This window comes from Chiloscyllium plagiosum, chromosome 19, assembly GCF_004010195.1.
Source record: "Chiloscyllium plagiosum isolate BGI_BamShark_2017 chromosome 19, ASM401019v2, whole genome shotgun sequence".
In the NCBI taxonomy this organism is placed as follows: Eukaryota; Metazoa; Chordata; class Chondrichthyes; order Orectolobiformes; family Hemiscylliidae; genus Chiloscyllium; species Chiloscyllium plagiosum.
The window spans coordinates 13,782,434-13,800,875 of record NC_057728.1 but is presented as its reverse complement, the minus strand read 5'-3'; the positions used below and the strand labels follow the sequence as shown (position 1 = coordinate 13,800,875).

General features: G+C 40.7%; 1 protein-coding gene across 4 annotated transcripts in view; it reads right to left on the bottom strand.

The window, feature by feature from the left end:
- pot1 (protection of telomeres 1 homolog) overlaps positions 1–18,442 on the bottom strand; it is a 330,564-nt gene that overhangs the window by 199,662 nt on the left and 112,460 nt on the right. For all 4 annotated transcript variants that reach the window (XM_043709136.1, XM_043709133.1, XM_043709135.1 and 1 more), the window contains exon 7: positions 16,589–16,703. In XM_043709136.1, the coding sequence (XP_043565071.1) occupies positions 16,589–16,703 (115 nt within the window). The remainder of the gene's footprint in view (positions 1–16,588; positions 16,704–18,442) is intronic.

Below are 18,442 nucleotides of genomic sequence, written 5' to 3'. Positions count from 1 at the left end.
GCTCTGATCCCCAGCATCTGCAGTCCTCAACTTTCTCCACGGCTCCTTAGTGTCAGGCCAAAGCCAAGGAGGGACCAGGGTGTAGAACAGCCACAGGAAAGACCTGGATTTATACAGCACATTCCAAAACTTCAGGACCTCCCAGAGCACATTACAGCCAATAAAGTACGTCGCAACAAAGGCAATGTTTGAATCTATGCCCAAGATGCTCGAGTAGGCCATGAGTTTGGGAAGGAAATGCAACATCGTTTGAGATGGTCAGCCCGGTTTGGGAAGATTGATCAGGCATGACAGTGGCCTCGAGCCTCTAGCTTTAGCCTTAAGGCTGCAGTGATTGTTGTGCTGATACTAAACAGCAATGAATCCAGCACTGGAAAACGTGCCAAGAGCAAAGGCAAGGATCTGTTTAATTGGCTTATAAGTACAAATCTAATTGATAGCTAGCTAGTAGACAGCCAGAGGTAGATTTTGTTCAGGGTTGTAGAATAAGGGTGGAGGACACTAGCAAAGACAAAGGTATGCAAACTGCAAAGGAAATAAGCAATTATCAGATTGGCCTTGTTGCAGCTCATGAAGGGAGTTAACCCTTGCACAAAAGTGAGGATGAGGGGTTACCCCCTATTTGCTGAGTGACTTACCAGGCAGAATGAGATTTGAGTTCAGAGAAGAGGTGGAGAGGTCAAGGAAAGAGGTCACAGGAAAGCCTATAGAGATGAGTAGTTCCGCGAGGTGAACTTGGGAGAGCAATAAAGTCTTTGTAGTCCTTAACAGGATAAGAAACAAGGTGGCACAGATTTAAATTGATCTGGAAAAAGTCATAAATGTAACATTAAAAATAATCTTCTGCCCAGTGAGTGGTTCAGTGCTGGAACGCACCGCCTGGAAGGGTGGCAGAGACAGGCTCAATGAAGACATTCAGGGGGGCACTGGATGACTATTTGTGGTGTGTTAGTGCCATTCCCCAATAAGGCAACATGTGCATTTGGAAAGCCAATGAAGACACAATGGTCTAATTGGCCATCTTCTGTACTGAAACAGTTCTGATTTTCAGAAGCAGGGACAGGAATCACATTTGAGAATGAATTATCCACAAAGGAGTAAGTGCCACAGAAATATCAGGATAGTTAAAGAATTTTTTTTTTCTTAAGCATGTAACAGATCTCTCAAACAGCAATAAATTCCAATGTTAATAGGTTCATCAACCATGTTAGCTTCAATGTGATCCATTTTTATCTAACTCGAATGTGCACAAGCAGACAATAAGCAACCAGGTCAACAACACTTCGATAACTGTGAAGTTTATAGGATACAGCACTTGGAAACAATTAAACTGCATTTTTATTTAAGAGTCAGTTTTATTAACAGACAACTCTGACTGAACTGAGTGAAAAGAATTTCAGAATTAAATCTTTGGAAAATGAGAAGGCCATTTAGCCACGGAACCTATGGTTTTGAGAGTCACCTTGACATACAACAAAAAAAAACACACATTATGGAAAGCTTCTAATATCATTATATCTGACTCATTGTAAATCTCAGGCTAAAACCTGGCCCTGCTATGGTGCAATTGCATAATTCACTCCCAAAGTGCAAAGTTAGTTATCTTGGAAGTTAAACCCTCATGGCAGAACAATCACCTCCAATTTTCAATAATGTAATGTTATGTACAAAACATACATGTAAATTATACAAGTGCAATATTCACAACTTACCTACAGGTTCTGAGATTGCAAACAGACTGGGATGCCCAAAAAATTCGAATGCAGCTTGTGATTTCAGCTTTTGGTATTTTTTAATCCTCAAACTTCTCCTGAGACTGAAAGGGCTGCAGCTAGAGAAGATGCATTTCTTGCAATCCTGTCCTGAACACATTCATACAGTGGTGCGTGTGGCAAGGACAGCCCAAGCTCAACATGACAAAGTGGTAAAACTTTCATTGTTCAATTGTATAAGTGGTAAGGAATCGTACGGAAATCAGGAGTTGGAAAATTTCACTTCATTCTCAAATTATACACACATTTCACTTGCTTGTTCTGAACCATATCCTAATAATGCAGGCCCTTCTGTTGTCTTTGGCTTCTTGTTGCATATTTCCCAATTTTCTTTTCATGAAGTTCCTGCACTGCTCAATTTCCTTATCGCACTCATTGGAATGAATTCTCCTAATTGAAGCAGCTCACTGTTCCAGTATCGTTTGTTATTTTCTGCCTTCTTACTTCTAATTTAAATAATTCATTCTCCAAGTTGTTTTATAAAATGTTGCTATAGAATACTAAATATTGAACCAAACAACAAAGGTAGGTTACTTCATTCCAACAGTCTAAATATTTGTTATTTTACAGACCTGAAAAAATGATTAAAAATTAATCTGTCCTGCTAGATAAATGACCTGTATGCATAATCAGATGACACTGGGTGCATGTGAAGTGTCACACACTTTGCTGGAATCCCACTTATAATCGAGTTGATGAAGATTATCATAATGACTGGCCACATTAATTAGTAAGGGCAACTTACCTTTTTTTCGATTAGATTAGATTCCCTACAGTTGGAAACTGGTCCACACCGACCCTCTAAAGAGTAACCCACCCAGACGCATTTCCCTCTGACTATTGCACCTAACACTATGGGCAATTTAGCATGGCCAATTCACCTAACCAGCACATCTTTGGACTGTGCGAGGAAACCGGAGCACCTGGAGGAAACCCACACAGAAACGGGGAGAATGTGCAAACTCTACACAGACAATCACTTGAGGCTGGAACCGAACCTGGGACCCTGGTGCTGTGAGGCAGCAGTGCTAACCACTAAGCCACCATGCCACGACTCTTCATGTCCCCTTAGACACAATAATACCTCATTGTTTATCTTTTTTCAAATCTAGGCAGTTTTAGCATTATGCCACACTGTTAATTATCTCAGTTTCATCCATAATTGAGCCTCAAACTCCCTATTACTTTCAGAATTCAGGAAAATATCAGAAAACCGAGTAAAGCTAAAAGTATCATTTCCCCATGGTGCATAATTTTCCAAGTGTATGTTGCTCAAATACATGCCAACCATTTAAGAATTCTTGGTCAGTGATGTGTCCCTGATGTAGCCTCCCTCAAAATCCTTGATTTGAGACTAAGTTAGCTCTCCCACTCACTCGACAGAAAGAACAGCTATTTTTAAATAGTCAATAGTCCTGCCTATTAATTATATAATGTCAACGGTCTCCAAAGTACCACAGGCAACATTCAGTAACATAATTAAGGCTGCATAGATTATTTCAAAACAGATCGTGCAAACAGAGAATAAGCACTTAAAGGTCAGGTCAGCAATCTGTCCTCAGATTATCAAACACATCAATATTATCTCACCAACTTAGCCTTTAACTTTATTAATTGATTGACACAGAAGAGACAAAGAGCTTAGATACCTCCAAATATTACTTCAGCAGGCTATATTTTTGTGTTTCCAATTGCTCAGAGTTGAAGTATCCCTCAATGAATCATACAGACTAGAGGTCACCTGAATCAGGGTTAAGTCTTGGTCTAAGCTTTGTCATCCTATCTGGAACACAGGCAGAGGCACTACAATTGGTTTCAGCACCTCTGTAACAAAATGGTGATAAACAATTCGGAGTCCCCACTGCTAATCACTAGCCAGTGAATTGAAACTCAAATGTAAAAGTACTGACATTAGGTAAATATAGGTTATGTTGTTTTTAACAGTCAATGTCGAATACAAAATATCAATTCGTCATTTGGGCAAAATACTGCAAGCTGATTGGGAGCTGCTCATTCAATGAGAAAGTCTGGATTTGTGCCATTGCTTCAGAACCCTTAAGCAAACTTACAATGATGTCATGGAGGTGCACATCAATGAGTATAAATACCACAGAGTCGGTGGGGTTAGAACACCAGTCTGCACTGCCACTCTAGACTGACTGACACATATGAGTACAAGAACATGAATATACAAAGAAACATAGATTGTTCCCTATCTAGTGTAACAATTTCAGAGCCCGGTACATCAATGATTACCAGTATTTAGCAGTAATTAACAATAACTAACATTGAAGTTTAGGCCAGAAGACAGTTCTGGATTTTACCTCCATGGGAGGTCATAGCCTAGTGGTATTATCGCTGGACTGTTAATCCAGAGACTCAGGTAATGTTCTGGAGATCCAGGGTCGAATCCCAATAGGTAGAGTTTGAATTCAATAAAAATCTGGAATTCAGAGTCTTGTGATGACAATGAAACCATTGTCAATTGTCAGAAAAAACCCCATCTGGGTTCATTAACGTCCTTTAGGGAATGAAACTGCCATCCTTACCGTGGACTTCATGCGACTCGCACAGCAATATGGTTGACCCTGAACTGCCCTCTGGGCAATTAGGAACGGGGAATATATGCTGGTCTAGCCAGCGACACCATCACCCTGTGAATGAATTAGACTGATTTAATCCTGCTTTGAACCAAAAGTCATAGTGTGGTATCAAGCCGCATGAGAAAAGGCAGGACGATTGGTCAGAGTCAGAGCCGAAAACGCAATTAAACACGTCATGAAAAATGCATTCTGCTCACGTGATTCAACACATTTTACCTGAGAGAGCGACTGGATGAGGCACTTCAAGGCTTCTTTCAATGGTCCATAAAAATAATGAAAACGCTACACATGCAAACTGCCAATACACCTCAACTATACATTTGTCTGGACACAGATTTACAGAACATTCAATGCCCATAATCATGACATGTATTCCAGCTTGCAGGAATAATTGGAATGACCATTTGTAAGCATCATGTGTGCCATATGCTTCTCCAACATGTCCCTTAGGGATAGACAGCAAACTCCAAGCACAATGGAGAATGCTGCATCCTTAAGCATTCTCTCCTTGAGCACTGCTGACGTCAAGAAACTTTAAAATAGCTTGTATAAACATGAAGGCAAAGGCACAGTATTTATGTTCAATCACTTTCACTGTATCGTTTAAGAAAAACGAAGAGCAGCCTTTGTAGCTAAATCACTCCATCAACTTGACCTACAGCTTTGACTTAATGGATACCTTTCAAATGCAAAGCAGCTCTCTAATTATGGCCTGTAAAAATGATTAGAATCATTTACATGCCACACTTAGCATCAGAAACCTCTTCCTTGGGTGTCACTGAGGCACTGTGCCACCCACTGGCACCAGATGCAGCTGTTCACCCTGTGCCAACAAGGCACTATGGCATCTCCTCAACAAAACCCATCCGCACACTCAACATCTTCTCAGTGTCCCAGTCAGTCACTGGCACAGATAGGATACTGGGGCTCAGCGGTTAGCACTGCTGCCCCATAGCACCATGGACCCAGGTTCGATTCCACCCTCGGGTGACTGTGTGGAGTTTGCTTACTCCCCCAGTGGCTGCGTGGGTTTCCTCTAGGTACTCCAGTTTCTTACCACAGTCCAAAGATGTGCCGTTTAGGCGATTGGCCATGCTAAATTCCCCAGAGTGTCCTGGAATATGCAGGTTAGGCATAGAAATGCAGAGTTACAGGGATAGGGTGGGATGCTCTTCAGAGGGACAGGGTGGACTTGATGAGCTGAATGGCCTTCTTTTATTCGACGTTTCAAAATCCGACAAAAGATATCTAGAGGTTAAATGCAACTTTTTTCTGTACAGATCAACTCTCCAGTAAATTAGATTACGCCCAAACCTGATGTTAGACAACACTGGCATTTATTGCTAAAAGAACATAACAAACACCATGTCAGAACAGGGGCCCACAGCAGCGCGTGAAATGGTAATAGAAAATGGGTGAACTGGTTGAACAAGGCAGTACAGATTTAGCGAGAACACAGAACACAAAGTGACAATGTTAATTGATCATCTCAATAACAGCTTCCAGGATGAGAAGTCAAGCCCCGAGATTCAGTATGATTTTTTTTCTCTATCACACAGTCCAGTCCATCACGAAAACCAGTTTTCCATCCATCAACTCTGTCTACACTTCCCACTACACTGGGGAAGCAACCAACAAAACCAAAGACCCCTCACTACCCGGTTATACTGTCTTCCACCCTCTTCTATTGGACAGAAGATACAAAGGTTGGAAAACATGTACCAACAGATTCAAGAACAGCTTCTTCCCTGCTGTTATTAGATTTATAAATGGTCTGCTCATGTATTAGAGTTGATCTTTCTCTGCACCTTCTCTGCAGCTGTAACACTATATTCTGCATTCTGTTCTGTTACCCCGATGTATTTATGTAAGGAATGATTTGTCTGAATAGCATGCACAACAATTCTTGTCACACATACTGAGATATAGTGACAATAATAAATCAAATAAAATCTCTCTCTCTCCCTCAATACCTCACCCCTCCACCACCTTCCATCAAAGCTGGTGACCAATCTACTTTGTGCATTCTCATCTTACGCAGGTCAGTTGCCATTCTATCATGGGTTTCATCACATCATTCAATCACTTTCATCTCTCATGGTCTTTGACCCTTAGTCATCAGACAGCTCAACTTTCCTTTCTACTCCAGAATCAGACACTAGAAAAGTAATGCCATGCTCACTCGAATCAGTCGCATCATGTCTCATTAATTGTTATTCCTACACTTTGTGTCACCTGAATCAGCATAGTTTAAAAAGTTGCAATCAGGATGTTCACAAGATGGGTATGGTAGGACTGAGGGATGGGGGTGGGCTGTCACAGTGTCATGAGATTTTTTTAATTCATCACATTCCTGCTTTTATTGACCTACATCTGCTGCTGTGTGCAAATGAAGACTGGCTTTGCACTGCATCTTTCTGGGCAGCTGACACAGCCCTTTCTGATTTCTGAACATAGGGTCCCAGGAATATCAACGACTGAATTACATCAGCTCTGTTGCACCTTCCAGGTAAGATACAACACCCTAATGGCGAAACCACCTTGACAAGATGAGAAACGTACTTTGCTGTGATTATAAATGAACTGTAAGGGTTATCTTCCTTTCCTGCTTGTGTTCATGTGCAGTTCATGCAAAGGGTCCATACATGTGCCAAGACCTCATTTAAAGAGAGGGAGTTTTACATTTTAGGACCCATTTTTGTCCACAGCAATGAAGAGGAGGAAGTATGGATCTCAAAGGCAACAGTGCCATATATTGTTAAATACACAGTGGGACACGAGGATTATTACCTGAATCGAGCAAGTCAGCCAGTCCCACCTGAAAAGAGGCCACAAAAGACAATCGAAGAAAAAGGGAGAAAATAAACTTTTGAGGGTAAACTTTTGCAAGTAATATCCAAACAGATAGCAAGAGCCTCTTTAAAATATGAAAAGGAAAAGAGAAGCTAATGTGAACGCAGGCATATTCGAGAATGACACTGGGGGGTGGGGAATAATAATGGGGAACCAAGAAATAGCAGAGGAGTTGAATAAATAATAGACATCAGTCTTCACATTAACAGCATTCTGAAATCACTAGATAATCAAGGGGTAAAATGAAGAGAGGAAATAAATACAACAACTATCACTGGAGAAGTGCAAGGGAACCTAATGGGTCAAGAGACCAAAAGGTCCCCTAGACATGAAGGGAAGCATCTCAGTCTATTAAAGGAAGAAGCTAAAAACTCACTGCAGTAGTCATAATAACCTTCTAAGAATCCTTAAATTTTGGAAAAGTCCCAGAGATTGGAAAATTTCCAATACAACATTTTTATTTATAAAAACAGAAAAGATAGGTTACTTTTTGTAGGCCAGTTAACGTAAAATCTGCTTTTGGGAACATAGTAAAGTCAATTATAAATAGTGTAATTGCCAAGCATTTAGAAAGAGATAATATGAGAAAGCAAAATCAGTGCAGCTTCAAGGGGAAATCATTTCTGACAAAATTACTAGAATTCTCTGAGGAGGATAGATAAAGGAGCAGCAGCGGATGTAACAAATTTGGATTTACAAAAGGTGTTTGATAAGGAACCTCGCATTAGGCTCTTTAATAAGATATGAACTCATGGTATCGGAGGAAGCACATCAGATGAGGATTGGCTAATTAGTAAAGAAGAGTTAGAATGTGGAGTATTTTCAGGAATTGCAGCCTGTAACTAGTAATGGCCACAGGAATTAGTGCTGGGATCTCAATTATTTACAATATATATTAATGACTCAGATAAGGAAAGTAAATGTAGTATCGCTCAGTTTATGGATGACACAAAAAAGGTGGGAAGGCAAGTGGTGAGGATGACAGAGTCGGTAGAGGGATATAGACATAAAGCAAGTAGGCAAAAACTTGGCAGATGGGAATAAAATGTAAGGCTATGCACTTTGGAAAAATTGAGGAGTTAAGTATTAACTACATGGAAAAAGACTGCAGAACAGAGGGAGTTGGGATTCACCATCCATCAATCACAAAGAGCCAGCATCCAAGTTCAGTGGTTGATAGGGAACACAGTGAAGTACTGGCTTTTATTTCAAAGTGAATGTAGTATAAAAATAAGAAGGATATGCTGAAACTATACAAAATATTAAATGAGACCACAATTTAGACATATTCAAGGATGAAATAGACAGATTTTTAATCAGTAAGGTTACGAAAGGACATAAGGAAAAGACAAGAAAGCAGAGTTGAGAATTATCACATCAGTCATAATCTCACTGAATGACAGAGCAAACTGATGGGCTGAATGGTCTACTAATGCTCCTCTGTCTCATGGTGCATGATCGGTTACAAGTGTACACATGTCATACCCCACTATTTTGAAGCCTTAGGTGGTAATGTTGTAGCATCTGAATTTAATCTCTCCCGAAGTCTTTCTTCCTAGCTGGTAAGATTCAAAACTCCCAATTGAACTCACAACAAGAAAATCAAGCTCCACGTCACCTAAAAATGTCAACACACCAAAGGAAGGAAGGAAAATTGGCCAAGTCAAAGCTGAATTTCTGTCAACAGTTCCAATTAACATCTTCATTCTTCAAGGAGCCACTCTTTAACTCACCTATCAAATACATGAAAGCGCCCACAAGAAATTATTCCAATCGTGAAATTTTAAGTTTTCCTCTGGTAATCACGATGATATGATTCCTCAGTGTGTCACACTGTCTGGCTATTACATTCTGCTGAATTTTACCTACCATGTTACATCCTGCATGTAACTTGAGAAAGGCAAACAGTCAATTCTCCTACAGGAGAAACAAAGCTAATGAGAACTGACTTCGGCACTGAACGTGCCCTCCAGGTTATCCCAAATTTAATCAGAACACGCCATCTGGAACGCAATGGGTAATGTCACATTTGCCCTTATGCATTCAGATCATGTGGTGGTCAATCGAGAGCCTGAAAATTATGAAATAAAAAGATTTTGCAGAAGGCTATAAAGTTAATTAGGTCCCAGACAACTCATTTTCCACCTTCTGTAATGTCATGCACTTTCAGGGGAATCATCAACCCTGAGAAAGAATGGGTTTGGGATTAGTGGAACGTAAAGCATTTTAAGCCTTAAATCCTTCCACCACATTTGAACTGAGCCAGGGTCATGGGGCTGGCAAGCAATCCGCTCATCAAAGTATTTTAATCAGGCTGCACGCATCAGATTTTCATTTCAGTTTAAGGATTAATATTAATCTTGGGAAATCTGCCATCGAAAAGGTTAGTGGGGGTGTTGGTGGGGATCAGTTGCCTGGATGAACTAAGTGCCTTTCTTACATGACTCGTGGACAAGGAGCAGCAGAAACAAATCTATTTCTCTTGCCACACCTAACACACTCAGCCCTCATGCTAACAATCCATTCTCTCCCGCACACCTCCGGCTTCCCAATGATGGGACCATAAGACATAGGAGCAGAAGTTAGGCCATTCAGCCCATCGAGTCTGCTCCGCCATTCAATCATGGCTGATAGGTTTCTTAAGTGGCAAAAGTGAGTACTGCAGATGCTGGAGGAGACCAGAGTCAAGATTAGAGTGGTGCTGAAAAAGCACAGCAGGTCAGGCAGCATCTGAGGAGCTGGAAAATGAATGCCTCGGCCAAAAGCCCTTCATCAGGAATTCTTGAGGGGCTTTTGCCCGAAACAACAAATTTCCTGTTCCTCGGATGCTGCCTGACCTGCTATGCTTTTCCAGCACCAGTCAAAATTTGACACTGATATGTTTCTCAACTCCATTCTCCCACTTTCTCCCTGTAACCCCTGATCCCCTTGACACTCAAGAACCTATCTATCTCCACCTTAAATGTACTCAATGACCTGACCTCCACAGCCTTCTGACATAGATTCACTACTCTTTGGATAAAGAAGTTGCTGCCTATTTCCGTTCTGAAAGGTCTTCCCTTTATTCTAAGGTTGTGCCCTGGGGTTGTAGTCTCTCCTACCACTGGAAACATCTTCCCAACATTTACTCTGTCCAAGTCATTCAGTATTCAATAAGTTTCAACTAGATCCCCCCTCATCCTTCTAAACTCCATTGAGTATAGACCCAGAGTCCTCATGCATTCCTTGTATGGTAAGCTTTTCATTCCTGATCCCTCCATTCCATGATCATTGGGTGCAATTTGCAATCTTTGGGATGTGGGCAGCATTGGCTAGACCAGCATTTATTGCTCATCTGTAACTGTCCCTGAGAAGGTGATGGCAAATTGCCTTCAAGTGCTGTAGCCCTCGAGGTGTGGGTGCTCCCACAATGCTGTTAGGAAGTGTACTCCAGGACTCTGACCCCACATGAGTGAAGGAATAGTGACATAATTTCAAGTCAGGGCCTTGTGTGGTTTGGAGGGGAACTTGTTGGTGGTGGTGCTCCCAGGCATCAGTGGTGGTCTTGTCCTTTTTGAAGAGATAGAGTGTGTGCTCTTGGTAAACACTGTCAGAGGAGTCTACTTGAGTCGTTGCTGTGCATGTTGTAGATGGTACACTCTGATGCCACAATACATTGGTGGTGAAGGGCATGAGTGTTGCAGGTGGTGAATTGGGTGCCAATCAGGAGGACAGCTTTCTGGATGGTGTCAAGTTTGAGTTGCATCCATCCAGGCAACTGGGGAGTATTCTATCACTGACTTGCGTCTTGAGCAGCAAGGAGTTGAGTTATTCACTGCAGAATTCCCAGCCTCCGATCTACTCTTGTAGCCCAATGTTCATATGGTTGAAAAAAAAGAATCATGGAAGCTGGAAATTTCAAACAAAAACAGAAGTAGCTGGAGAAACTCAGGAGGTCTGGCAGCATGTCTGGACAGAAAGCAGAGTTAACATTTTGGGTCCAGCAATCCTTCTTCAGAACTCAGCGACCCACTTCTGAAGCAGGATCACTGGACCTGAAACATTAACTCTGCTTACCTGCCAACTTTCTCCAGCAATTTGTTTTTTTTTGGCAATTTGTATGGCTGCACCAGTTCAGCTTTTGGTCAATGGTAACTCTCAGGAGGTTGACATTATGGGGTGAGGGGTGGATTCAACAATGGTCCTGTCAATAAACATCTAGGGGAGATAGTTAGATTCCAGCTTATTAGAGATGGTCTTGCCTGGCACATGTGCAACCAATGTAACCAATGATAACTTTGTGGGAAAGTCACAATAAACCTAGAGAAAAGGCTTCCATTTGCTGGGGAATCCAAACCTAACAGTCATCAATATAAAGTAGACACTACTAAAACTAATAGAAATGTTTTTAACAGGAATCACTTAGAATCTGGAAGGGAGGAGATGAGGTCATAGAGTCATACAGCACAGAGTCATGTCCTTTGCCCAAACTGCTCCATGCCAACCAAAATGTCCATCCACACTAACCCCATTTCCCTGCACTTGGCCCATATCCTTCTAAACCTTTCCTATCCATGTATTTATCCAAATGCCTTTTACATGTTGTTAATGTACCCACCTCAACCACCTCTGTTGGCAGCTCATATGTGTACCACCCTCAGTGTGTTTAAAAAAAAGTTGCCCCTCAGGTTCCCTTTAATTCTGTCCCCTCTAACCTTAAACTGATGTCCTCTCGCCTTCGATTCCCCAACCCTGGGGAAAAGACTGAGTTTATTCACCGTAATTAAGCCTCGCATGTTCTTAGACACTTGTATAAGATCCGCCCTCAGTCTCCTACATTCTAAAGAAAAATGTCCTAGCTTGTACAACCTCTTTCTAAAGCTCAGACCATTGATTCCTGGCAAAATCCTTGTAAATTTCTTCTGCACTCTTTCCAGTTTAATAACATCCTTCCTATAGCAAGGTGACCAAAACTGACCACAATACTCTAAGTGCAGCCTCACTAATGTTCTGTACAACTGCAACATAACTTCCTAACTTCTACACTCAATGTCCTGACTGATGAAGGCCAATGTGCCAAAAGCCTTCGTCACTGCCGTGTCTACCTGTGACTCCACTTTCAGAGAACTGTGAACTTGAACTGCAAGGTCCCTCTGTTCCACTACACTCCTTAAAACCCGAACATTCACAATGAAACTTCTACCTTGATTTGACTTTCCAAGATGCAAGAGCTCACACCTATCTGTCTTAAACTCCATTTGCCATTTCTCAGCCCACTTCCCCAGCTAATCAAGGCCCTGCTGCAATTTCTGATAATCTTCCTAACTGTCCACGGTGCCATCTATTTTAGTGTCATCGGCAAACTGATTAATCATGCCTTGTGCATTCTCATCCAAATCATTGATATAGATAACAAACAGTAATGGGCCCAGCACTGACCCCTGAGGCACACCATTAGTCACAGGCCTCCAGTCCAACAAGCATCCTTCCACTGTTACCCTCTGCTTACTACCATCAAGTCAATTGTGTATCCAATTTGCCAGCTTGCCTTGGATTCCATACGATCTAACTTTCCAGAGCAGCCTACCATGTGGAACCTTATCAAAGGCCTTACTGAAATCCATATAGACCATGTCTACCGTCCTGCCCTCGTCAACCTTCCTGGTCACTTCATCAAGGAACTCTAACAAATTTGCGAGGTATGATGTTCCACTCACAAATCCATTCTGCATATTCCTAAACAAACCCAGTCTTTCCAAATGCATTTATATATCTTATCTCTCAGACTCTTCTCAAGTAACTTACCTACCACAGATATTAAGCTTACTGGTCTATCCATTCCCAGGCTTTTCTTTATAGTCCTTCTTGAATAATGGCACAATATTCGCTACAATCTTCCAGGACCTCACCAGTGACTAACGATGATACAAAAATATCAGCCAGGGCCCCCACAATTTCTTCTCTGGCCTCTTGCAGCATTCTTGGATATATCTGGTCAGGACCAGGAGATTTATCCACCTTCACACATTCTAATATATCCAACACCTCCTCTACTGTGATATGGACTTCCCCCAAGATATCACCACTAACTACCCCAAGTTCCTAAGTCTTCATGACTTTCTCCATGATAAACACAGAGAAATATTCATTGAGAACCTTGCTCATCTCCTGCAGTTTTGTACATACATATTCACTTTGGTCCTTGAGGGGTCCTATTCTCTCTCCAGTTATTCGTTTTCCTGTAATATACTTAAAGAACCTTTTTGGATTCACCCTAACCTCTCAGCCAAGGCTATCTTGTGCCCCCTTTTTTGCCCTCCTGACTTCTTTCTTTAGTAAACTCCTGGATTCCCTGTATACCTCCAGGGATTCGCTTGATCCCAACTGCCCAGACCTGAGCCGCACCTCCATCTTTTTTTTCTGGTCAAAGTCTCAATATCTCTTGTCATCCAGGGTTTCCAATTCCTGTGAACCTTGCCCTTCACCCTCACAGGAACATATAGACCTTGAACTCTCGCTACCTCACTTCTAAAGACCTCTCACTTGCCGGCAGTCCCTTTCCCTGCAAACAAATTCCTCCAATCAACCCCTGCAAGCTCCTGTCTAGTTTCATCAAAATTCACCTTGCCCCAATTTCAAACTCAAACCTGTGGACCAGTTTTGTCCCTCTCCATAACTATTTTAAAATTCATAAAATTATTGTCACTGGTCCCATAATGCTCACCTCATTCACCTGTCTTGCCTCATTTCCCAAGAGTAGGTTAAGTTTTGCCCTTTCCCAGGTAGGAACCACTACACACTGCTTGAGGAAACCTTCTTGATTGCACTTATCAAATTTCACCCCATCTAAACCCTTAATGCTCTGGCAGTCTCAGTCTATGTTGGGAAAATTAAAATCCCCTACTATGATAACCCAATTGCTCCTGCAAGTCTCCCCTCTCTCCCTGCATATTTGCTCCTCTAATTTCCGTTGACTATTTGGGGGCCTATAGTACCACCTCAATAATGACACCATCCCCTTGTTATTTCTTAGCTCCACCCACAAAGCCTCACTCGACAACCCTTCATCTCTGATTACTGCTGTGATACTTGCTTTAATTGCAATTCCCCCTTCCCTCCTTCCACCAGGTCTGTCCTGCCTCAAGCACCTGTACCCTGGCACATTAAGCTGCCAGTCCTGTCCCTCCGTAAGCCATGTTTCTATATTGGCTATAATATCCCAGTCCCATGTACTTATCCATGCCATGAGTTCATCAGCCTTCGGTGTCAGCCCTCTTACATTGAAACAGATGCAATTTAATTCAACAGGCATTCCTTGCTCCCTTTTGCGTTCTAACCTGACCTGTCTCCTCACTTTACTACTTCTGATTACTGTATCTCCTTCCAGCCTCGCACTTGTCTCCCTGCTGTTGAGGACCCGACACCCCTGCCAACCTCCTATCTAGAATAGTGACATTTAAGGCAAATCTAGGCACATATGAGAAAGAGAGTAGAATAGAGATGTATTGATAGAATGCGATGAATTGGGGATTGTGGGTTTGCAGAGGTGATCATTTATGACATAAACCATGGCCATTTGGGTTGAATGACCTGTTTTGGCACTGTACAATCTATCTAACTGTCTGTACAGGAGTTTCAAGCTGTATTCTGAGGAAGGGTCACTGGACCCAAAATGTTAACTCTGATTTCTCTCTACAGATGCTGCCTGACCTACTGAGATTTCTGCTTTTGTTTCTGATTTCCAGCATCCACAGTTATTTCAGTTTCTATCATGTTTTTTATAGCATGTTCCAGTGCTGCTCCGAGATACAGCTAAAACAACAGCCCATGTCTGTAAATATTTGCAATAGCTTAACTTCTTCCAAGTGAAGATGTAGACCACAAGCATTTAATGGTTTTTAAATTAATATTAAATCCTGATTGTTGGGAGCAAAAACAAATGTGAGCACTCATAAGAGTCATAATTTGATGAGTAGACATTAATAAAATGTCATATTTCATGAAGATATTCAATGCATAAGAGATAAATAAGTGACCAAAGTTTTTAACAGGCTGCTATTAAAGAAAAACATAGGTAAAAAAGCATCTGGTATCTTGCTTTCAACAGCATATGGCAAATCACACACACTGCCTTACAATTTGCCTATAAATGAAGGGTAACTACATATTCATTTTAAACACCTCACCTCCCAGTTACACTCATGTATTTCTTCCCATTAATTAGACTTGCAATAAAATGTGGGCACATCTTAGCCGTACAGAGAACCAAAGTATCAGAAGAGGCTAATGAATGGATAGAAACTGCTCATTTTACTTATTAACTCTATTTTTAACACTTTGTAACACTATTCCTTCACTGTCACAGTATTAAAACCATGCAATTTCCTCATTAACCGTGCTGCGAGTGCACCTATATGATATGGACTACATTGCTTTAAGAAGGTAGCTCATCACCCCCTTCACAAGGGCAATTAGGGATAGGGAACAAATGTTGGTCTTTGGAAAGGTTCAGAGGAAGAATCATACTTGACTTGAAACATTAATTCTGTTGTACTCTCTCCACAACTACTGACAGAGCTGCTGACTATTTTCAGCTCTTACATATGAACTCATCAAACTGCTCAAACAGTAAGAGAGAAATTCTATTTAAAAAAAACGCTGAGCAGCAGTTATTAAACCATGTAAAAATACAATGTAAAACAAATTTATTCTTATTTTTACTTTCAACCATGAATGTAATTTTTTTTAATGACAATGTTGATTTGATTGTACACAGCTCCACATTTATTACATTTTTAATTTACCTTGCTCAACCCTTTGAGCATATCCAATGGATGCATTTGAGACACTGGGAGCCTTTGTGAATAGTACATACATTTATAGTAGACTAAGACAAATATCATTAGTGATAAGCTTCAGCCTCGAATAAACTACAAAACGAGGGACTCTTGTCAAAACAACACTGAAGGACAAGCAGAGATCTGATCGAGGAGTTCCAATTTAGAAGGAATTTTGAAAATGCAAACAAAAAGAACACATTTTAATTGTTCGATGAGTCAGTCACAAGAGGTTACTTGTTAGAAAGTGGGATGCATTATTATAAACAATGATGAAGCAGAATGCAAAGTAGCTTTTAAAATCAAAATAGATAAATCAAGAAACAGAAGAGTTTGGAAGATGAAATGGATGCTGCATTCAGTCAGTTGATACTGATATGACAGTCAGATTACGATTCCTTCAGTGCTTCATTCTCATTCTCCCTTAACCATACACAATGTATATGCATCTATATTATGCTCACATACTCCCAAAACAAGCAATTGTGCACTTTTAATTAGTTTGCAAATTTTGGCCACGTGTCAGTCATACGTTTTTACCTACCTGTTCCTTTGCTGTGATATGGAGGCTTGAAGAATTTAACAACACCATACACATTCACAGTGATTCCACCTTTGACTTTATTTAGCGGTATATAAGTGTAATCATGCATTCTGATCTGCAAAAGACATTAAAATAAAACAAATCACAACAGATGGGAATTATTCAGCAAAAATTAATGGGGAATGCAGACTTAAAAAGAGATTTTGGTTATAGGCTATTTCTTATATACCCCGGTTGATATGGGATCACAAAGGTAATTCTATTATGACAGGAAAATGCAACCACCTTGCTCTGCACACAGCTGCTCATTACCTTTTAGTGCAAAAGCCACATGAACTAACATAAAACCACATAATGAACCTTGAGGAACAGGATAATTAAAAAAAACTAGTCAAAGCTATTGATCAATAAAAGAAATAAAAAATCAAGAGCCCCTAGCAGTTTCAGAGATCTAAGCAGGACTCGCTATTTACCGAGCATGTTCATTCTCATTATTAGCTCCAAAACTGATAAATCCGCGTATTTATTTAAAGCTTTTGACTATTACAAGAATGACGTTCACACTCAGTTTCCCGAGAAATCATCCAAATACTTTTAAAAAAAATAAACTCTCACTTAAGATTCTAAAAATGAACTTTAAAAAACCCCCATAACCGAGAAATTAACCTGATTTCATTTCCCTGACCATCGATTTATAACGTGCATGACATGCACTTCAAATGATGGAAAGGCTTTTGAAGATACTTGAATCATTAAACAATAATAAAAAGAGGCATTGAGTGGTTGCACTTGCCCACTGTGGTGGATTCTCTCCTAACCCTCTGCTAGAAAGGAATCCCTTCACTTATCCAATGCCTTTCACCACCACAGGCCATTTCAAAGTGCTTGACAGCTAAGGATTTTTGAAGTACAGTCACTGTCATAAAGTAGAATCATGGCAGCCAATTCATACGCACCAAGTTCTCAAATAATAATCCAATCAAGTAACTTGGTGAGCTGAGTTAAGAGATAAACATCGGGCAAAACATCAGGGAGAATTCATGTGCTCTTCTTCACATAGTCACAGAAAGCCTCAGTTTAACATTTCATCCAGAGATGGTACCTAACACTGCACTGATGTCGAGTGAAACTCCAACCTATAATCTTGTGTCTCAGGAGCAGATGCTACCACTGAACCATGGACGACCCTCTCCATGGTCTGAAAACCATCCTTGTCCGAGTTGAGGAATTACTAGCTTGTGCTTCTTTCTGTAAAGTTTGAACATCAAGTACACAACTGCCAACTCCACTGACAAAGGGGGCGAGTAGACGCAAAAGAAAAGATGAGATTATAGCACTTTTTTCCTTTAGGTATTCCAAAAGCAGTAATCCAAGCCCAAACCTGACAGAGTAGATAATAATAAAGTCTGTGCTTGTAATTTTCACCTGACTGTCTGTAATGACCAGTTCCTCCTCATTACTACACCAATATAACACTTTTTGTTTTTCACTTATATCCTAACAGCAAAACATTGTTCAATATGCGTTAAATGAAAAGTGATATTGGTCTCCCTTAAGAAAAGACTGAATTTTTAATTTCTCTATTTTCTAATTTTTTTCCCCTAAGAATTGTACTGAAAAACTGTACCTAGGTACCTTGTATCTAAGATTGCGCCATTAAGTGGTGACTTGCAAACTTTTCACTGTATCCTTTTGAATACAGGTAATTCAATTCAATTCAAAAAGATGGGTCATCTTGCTGCATCTTAACCTGAATTTACAGTTTCTAAATAAGGCAAAAAGGATTTGTTTCAACGGATTGCTTTTGTGACATATTTGCTCCTGAGGCGATCATTATTTATACTCATTAAAACT